This window comes from Micropterus dolomieu, linkage group LG22, assembly GCF_021292245.1.
Source record: "Micropterus dolomieu isolate WLL.071019.BEF.003 ecotype Adirondacks linkage group LG22, ASM2129224v1, whole genome shotgun sequence".
Classification (NCBI taxonomy): domain Eukaryota; kingdom Metazoa; phylum Chordata; class Actinopteri; order Centrarchiformes; family Centrarchidae; genus Micropterus; species Micropterus dolomieu.
Genome location: NC_060171.1, coordinates 2,420,414 through 2,427,979, shown reverse-complemented (window position 1 = coordinate 2,427,979; position 7,566 = coordinate 2,420,414). Strand labels below are relative to the sequence as shown.

Here is a 7,566-nt window from a genome sequence, read left to right as displayed (position 1 = left end):
CAGACAGATGACAGGCAGACGGGCAGACAGATGACAGGCAGACGGGCAGACAGATGACAGGCAGACGGGCAGACAGATGACAGGCAGACAGATGACGGGCAGACAGATGACAGGCGGGCAGACAGATGACAGACAGGCGGGCAGACAGATGACAGACAGGCGGGCAGACAGATGACAGGCGGGCAGACAGATGACAGACAGGCGGGCAGACAGATGACAGACAGGCGGGCAGACAGATGACAGACAGGCGGGCAGACAGATGACGGACAGGCGGGCAGACAGATGACGGACAGGCGGGCAGACAGATGACGGACAGGCGGGCAGACAGACGACGGGCAGACGGGCAGACAGACGACAGGCGGGCAGACAGACGACGGGCAGACAGACGACGGGCAGACAGATGACAGACAGACGGGCAGACAGATGACAGACAGACGGGCAGACAGATGACAGACAGACGGGCAGACAGATGACGGGCAGACGGGCAGACAGATGACGGGCAGACAGATGACGGGCAGACAGATGACGGGCAGACAGACAGACGGGCAGACAGATGACGGGCAGACAGACGACAGACAGACGGGCAGACAGACGGGCAGACGGACGACGGGCAGACAGATGACGGGCGGACGGACGGACAGACTGCGGACGGACAGACGGCCGAACAAAAAAACAGACTGTAGGCGGACGGAAAGACAGACGGACGGACTGACGGGCAGACAGACAGACGGGCAGACAGATGACGGGCAGACAGACAGAGAGCGGACGGACAGGTAGACGGACAGACTGACGGACAAAAAGACAGACGGTAGGCGGACGGAAAGACGGACGGACGGGCAGACGGGCAGACAGACAGACGGGCAGACAGATGACGGGCAGACAGACAGAGAGCGGACGGACAGGTAGACGGACAGACTGACGGACAAAAAGACAGACGGTAGGCGGACGGAAAGACGGACGGACGGGCAGACAGACGGGCAGACAGACGGGCAGACGGCAGACAGACGGGCAGACAGACAGACGGACGGACAGACGGCCGAACAAAAAAACAGACGGTAGGTGGACGGGCAGACAGACAGAGAGCGGACAGACAGACTGACGGACAAAAAGACAGACGGTAGGCGGACGGAAAGACGGACGGACGGACGGACACACAGACGGCGGAAAATCTTACAGTGCAGAGATTTTAAATTCAGAAGTCACATAACTTACTGTACTTAGGTAGGGGGGCTGATGGTGGATAAGACACATGCCTTTTATGTTGGAGACCTGGTTTCAATTCCCACTGTGACCCATCCACCAATGTGTCCCTGACACTCAAGACACTCAACCCCTCGTTGCTCCAGAGGCGTGCGACCTCTGACATGTAGAGCAATTGTAGTCGCTTTGGATAAAAGCATCAGATAAATGAATAAATGTAAATGTAAAAAGTCCCGGAGGGTTAGTCTTCAGCAGAGGGACGTCCTCACAGTGCTGTTTAAACCTCTGTATTATTGACCTTCTGTCTGCACAGAGCTGCTGTTCATGTCTGCTGATCAACTCCAGCATGAGAGTCCCCCAGGCTCTGAGGATGGAACCAGGGCTACTGGAGGCAGGATCTAGGTGAGGAAGCCTTCGCACACTCCCCTCACTTTAATATCAGCGTTACAGTCCCGCTCATCAGACGTGTCCTTGTCTCCCAGACATCAGATGGTGCTCTGAAGAAGCCATGGGTAGCTGTCTAAGCTGTCCAGAGAAAGAGTCAATTCCAGATAATCATCAAAGCAAATTTAAGGTGAGTTCCTGCCCCGGCCTGCCTTGACAGCGAGCTCCCAGTCTGTCCGCCCACACCCTGGATTATTCTCTGATGACTCTGCTCGTTTCCCAACTCCCCGTCACTCAGAGAGCTTCATCCCTGCACGAGCTTCTCTTATTCTCACCTTCAGTCGAAGCTGACTCCTCGATTCATCCATTTAATGATTTTAGAGGCCAGGTAACAGACAAGACAATAAAATGAATACTGCTTTCAAAAGTATTTTTTTTAATGAACGTTTCTGCTGCAGCAACAGAAAGTTCCACTGAAATCAAGTCATTTCATGGACGAGGTAAATGCAGTAAGAAATAAGTGCCTGTGCAGCAGCTGATCTGCTAGTGACGGAGCAGTGTACACATCGGTACTTCGACACACCGGGACAAACTGACACTATATTTATACAAAGAAAGGAATAACTTCATGTGTCACAATTTACAAGAGAGGACCAATAATAATGATTTTGTAGTAGACAGCTTTTCAAAAGTTTATATAATATCCCCGTAGCCAACAGTTTATTTTTTTTTTTTAAGGGAGTCTGGGGCGGATCAGCCGCCGCCTCACGCAGAGACATGGGAACTTTTTTCTCTTCATATTTTTCAAGAAAGTATGAAACTGTCCGGTGTTTTCTCATCTTGTGCACTCGGCATCAACACGGTGTCCGGCTGTAAACGTGCATCGTTTTAGGATTGTAAAGTCAGGGCACATCTGCAAAGTGAACAGTATAATAATTATTTGCTACGCTAACCGCCATTAACAATTCATTGACCGTGGGGAAAACGTCGCAGCTCGTTACGTGAAGCTAGCTCGCTAACTAGCTTTCCGAGACGAGTCTTCATCACACAGAGCGCCACAGCGTTTTGTGCCTCCTCCCCAGATGCTACGGCGTAACTGAGGTGCTTTCAGGCCAGGTGAGGTCAACTTCTGTCAAGTGCTCCCACACTCTGGAGGTTTTTATGTTGTGAAGGTGTTAATGCTATCGCTGATGTTTTAGTAACTTTACTGTTCACATCACTTTAATCCGTTAAGCCGATGGTGTCGCTACGGCCTGGTGACGTCATGAACGAATCAATTATTAAATTTGTTAGCAATTAATTTAATACACAGCCCCCGAACTAAGGGGGGGTAACGATCAGTACCTGGCGTGGTCCTGTGCAGGTGCTGTTACATGTGGTCTGTCACTGCGAGGACGATCAGCCGTCCTTCCTGTCTCACAATTTATTGCCATTGCAACATCTGTAGTCCACAGTGTGCGTGTGTTTGTGTGCGTGTGTTTGTGTGTGTGTGTTTGCGTGTGTGCCTGCCCCTCACTGTGTGGATCTGTTCAGGTGATCAACGTGGACGACGATGGGAACGAGTTGGGTTCAGGTGTGATGGAGCTGACCGATGCCGAGCTCGTCCTCCACACCCATCGCCGTGACGACGTCAGGTGGCCGTACCTGTGCCTGCGGCGCTATGGTTACGACTCCAACCTCTTCTCGTTTGAGAGCGGCCGGCGCTGCCAGACGGGTCAAGGTACCAAACTGTTGTTTGTTTATTATGGAAATTAAAGTAAAACTAAAAGTTAATATGTATTAAAGTCACACGTCACGCTGACGGGCCGTGTTCAGGTGAGCCAGCTCCAGGCGCTGGCTTTATAATCGAGTTTTCTACAGATTATTCCATCGATTCATGGAGTAAGTGGATGAAGAAATCCTATATCTTGCCGCCGCCGGTACCAGGATCAGCTGTGTAACTTGGATCTCTGTAACGTTCCAACCCAAACTCGCGTACTAACCACTCTGAGGACGACAACATAAACGCACGTCTCAGAGTTTGGACACTTCCGGTCTTTCTCTCTTTCTTGTCTCTACCTCTACTTTGCAATCCGCGGCATCAAATCACGTCATCTTCACTTGTTCATGTTGTGCGACAGTAATAATCGTCCGTGTGAAACAGTGCCCTCTATATAGTTATACGGATTAAGGTTGAGGTTTTTAACGGAGAGGCAGCTCGTTAGGTCCGCAGCTTCTAGAAACAGCTGCAGGTTCCTCCTTAGTGACAAACGGAACATTAAAACTTCATGAAGGGCGATTTATTACAGTTAGACTGAACTAGGGATGGACCCGAATATTCGATCGTTAGGTGCACATTTGGTTCGCAATTTTGGGATTCGAATATTGATATATATATATTTTTTTAATTAATATTATTTTTCTCTCCCCACATGCCCGACCACCTCTTCAAGGACGTCTCGGTAAGCTTGTTTGGTCCGCTTTCGGTGCACACCCGAGTGCGATTGCTGCGTTCACACCTGCCCAAACGAACCGCACCGAAGGGGGAAAACGAACTCTAGTGCGATTCAGCCGAACTCAGTGAGGCAGGTGTGAAAGCGCCCTAAGATTTCGAGCTGTGCCGATTTAGATTTACATGAGTAACGTGGAGACTGTAAGGGCCTCACTGATGTGAACAGTCCAGGCGGATTAAAAAGAATAAAGAGGCCCCGTCCACACTGCTGCGTTTTCGAATTAAAACGGAGACCTTTTGCTACGTCTGCTCCTGTCGTCCAGACTAAAACTGCAAAAGCGGAGAAGTTTGGAAACGCTGCCGACCCCATTTTGGGTTTCGAAACTCTGGAGGGCGTTTTAGTGCAGACGGGCCAAAACGGAGGATTATAGAAACGATGACGCAGACATTCGGCTCTCTGATTGGCTCTTACAAGGTATGCAAAGCAGAAACACGATGCTGCCGACAGAGTTTTAGTTTTGGTATTTTTATTAAAATATTCTGCACCGTGCAAATAACACTTACAGCTTACACTTAGGCGTGCATGTCGCCGTTTACAACAACTCCCAGTCTGTAACATTCAGTAACAGTCCCAGCTCGTTATTGGTCCGTGCAAAAAGAATCTGGTGATTCTTCGTCTGCATTTCTTTATTCTTTTGCCAAGTACAGAGCAGACAATCTGCTGCGTGTTTACACCGGCACACACTTGCCCGGCGTACCTGAACTGCCACTAGATGTGTTTTCAGTCGTTTTAACGCTGGCGTGGACGGAGATCGTATTCGTTTTAATTCTCCGTTTGTAAACCAAAACGGAGCAGTGTGGACGGGGAGTTTGAACAGCTGAATGTTTTGAGCCTGAAGTGAACGCTGATGTTAGCACTATCACAGCAACAGATGAGCCCACTCAGTTTATCATTCATTCACAGCGTTAGAGTTAAATGTCTCAACCAAGAAGTTGTGACTTAAACCTGAAAATATTTGTCACCACAGAAACACGAGCGTGTTTGTTGTCTGGCTGATCAGTGAGCACAGATTGTTGTGCGTTTTCAGGTATTTTTGCCTTCAAGTGTTCTCGAGCTGAAGAGATCTTCAACATGCTGCAGGAGGTGATGCACAGCCACAGCATCAGCGTGGTGGAGGAGGCGGTGCTGGAGCCCAACCACCAGGCAGCACACACTCCTGCAGGTAAGCACACGCACGCCCCTACAGGTGTAGTGTCACATCGTCAAAATGTTAAGAGTATTGATCTTATGTACAGTTAAAAACAGACGGCGCGGCACGCGTGCGTACACCTGTGATGTCCAGCTGCATGAGGACGGTCATAAGAGAGCGTGTGACCACAGCGTCCTCTGGTTTGGCCTTATGGTCTCTAACGCAGCATAAGAAGCCAGATTGTGAGACTGCATAAAGATCTCAGAGGGTCCCGGATGCAGCAGATTCAGGAGGACCAAGACGAGCCGTACGACCAGTAACAGACGGCTCCTCCAGGAATGACGCCAGGTGGAACCGTTGCCAAGTTTCTAAGAGCCGTGGGTTCATTAAGACTCGTCGGATTCTGCTTCTCGGTTCCTAACTTCCTGCAAATCTCAGCTCCTGACTGAACTGCAGTGAGCATTTTACTGTCCGTCAAAGGGTCTCTTATCTGCCAGGAGCTGCTACGCCGACCTAACGTCACCTCATGTGTTACGTCAACAAAGCATGAAGAAGAGAGTCCTTCTGGTTCTGGTCCTGGACAGTAGCGGACGCTGCAAAGTTTGGCTTAGCTTCACTAAAAAACTGCACCAGCTGCAGTCAGGAGGTTTGGTGCGAGGGAGGAAGCAGCTCCAACATGACGAAGCGTTCAACACGGCGTGAATCTGAAGGAACGCTTCACCGTGTTCATCGTGTCGCGCTCTCCCAGCTACAGTGACGCCCCAGATTCTTTCACTTTAGAGACATGAAGGGGAAGAGGAGCAAGAAGATCTGTGGTGAAGGAACCAGAACCCAGAGTCCAGAAGTAGAATCAGACTCAAACATTTAAACGATAGATGACCTTTATAGATGACGCCTGGCAGGAGACAAAGATCCCAAACACACAGAGAGAGAAGAGAGAGTGAGAGCTGTCACCTGGGCAGGTGAATCAGACAGAACAGCTGTAGGGTATTTGAAGGTGGAAGGTAGAACAAAGAGCAGCTGAAGACTCGCACAGAAAGATTTTTATGTATTGTTTAGTCGGCTTCATTTGACTAAAAACAAACCGTGTTAGTGATGTATGTGTATTCTGTCCTCACGCTAACCTCTGTGTTGCTGTGTGTGTTGGATCCTCAGCTCTGGGCTACTCGGTGCCCACCGTGCCAAACGGCGTGACCCGGATCCCGTCGGTGGGCGAGGCTCCGTCTCACCCCTCCACCCGCCACCCGTCTGTGGCCAGCACCCGCCTGCCCTCTGTGGGAGAGGAGTCCACGCATCCTCTGCTGGTGGCTGATGAAGCGGTAAGAGTTCGTCTGTCCTCAGGATTATTTCCTGATTACTGATGAACTGTTGAGCGTTTGTGGTAGAAATCTGTCCACATGAGAACAAATTAAAGACGAGTCTGATGTAATGATGATGTCATTATCCTCGTGCAGGTTCACACCTACGTGAACACCACGGGGCTCCTGGAGGACCAGCCCAGCCCGCTGACCATGATCACGCCTCTGGAGAGTCCCACCTCTCCCCAGTCTCAGTGTCCTCCGACCCCGCCGCCTCCTCCGAGGGCCCGCACAGAGCCGCCGCCGCCGCCGCCCGCCCAGCCGGAGCCCCAGGTGCTGCTGGAGCCTCAGGGGGTGCGCTTCGTGCTGGGCCCCACCCCCGTTCAGAGGCAGCTGATGGAGAAGGAGAAGAGGCAGCAGGAGGCCAAGGAGACCGAGGAGCCCCGAGAGACTAACGGCCACACAGAGGCCGAGCCCACTCCCCCGCTCTCCAATGGCTCCTCCTCCAACCCTTCCACAGCTCCTCGCCGACACCGCCCGCCCCCGCTCACCCCGGACCTGCAGAATGTCAATAACTCGGCCCAGCGGCGCACCGCCCTGCTGGACTACGAGAACCTGCCGGCGCTGCCGCCGGTGTGGGAGGCGAGGAAGCCGAGCTCGGAGGAGGAGGAGAACGGCTCCAGCGGCCTGAAGACGCCGTCGCTCAACGGCTACAACCACCACCCCCACCACGGCGTGCTGCACCACTCCTACTCCCACCCTCTCTCCGCCGCCCTCGAGTCATCGCACAACTACGTCAACACCGAGAACGTGACGGCGCCACTGAGCGCCCACCGGCCCGACACGGCCCGTCGCCGCACAGACGGACCCACCATCTTCAACTTCGACTTCCGCCGGCCGCCGCTGCCGGGCCACCCGGAGCCGCCCAAAACCCTCAACTACATCGAGGTGGAGATGGACAACAGCGCCGGGAACAAGGGCGCTTCAGACGGCAGCAACCCCCACACGCCCCCCCCCCCCCCCCCCCCCCCTTGGCCGCCCCCCACCCCCCGCCCCCCCCCCG

General features: G+C 52.6%; 1 protein-coding gene across 1 annotated transcript in view; it reads left to right on the top strand.

Moving 5' to 3' along the window:
* The window catches only part of LOC123961517 (fibroblast growth factor receptor substrate 2-like), a 16,093-nt gene that overhangs the window by 7,206 nt on the left and 1,321 nt on the right, over positions 1 to 7,566 (top strand). The window contains exons 2-7 of the mRNA XM_046036987.1: positions 1,514 to 1,602; positions 1,683 to 1,774; positions 3,118 to 3,304; positions 5,104 to 5,238; positions 6,361 to 6,524; positions 6,660 to 7,510. Coding sequence (XP_045892943.1) covers positions 1,709 to 1,774; positions 3,118 to 3,304; positions 5,104 to 5,238; positions 6,361 to 6,524; positions 6,660 to 7,510 — 1,403 coding nt within the window. The 5' untranslated portion in view covers positions 1,514 to 1,602; positions 1,683 to 1,708. The remainder of the gene's footprint in view (positions 1 to 1,513; positions 1,603 to 1,682; positions 1,775 to 3,117; positions 3,305 to 5,103; positions 5,239 to 6,360; positions 6,525 to 6,659; positions 7,511 to 7,566) is intronic.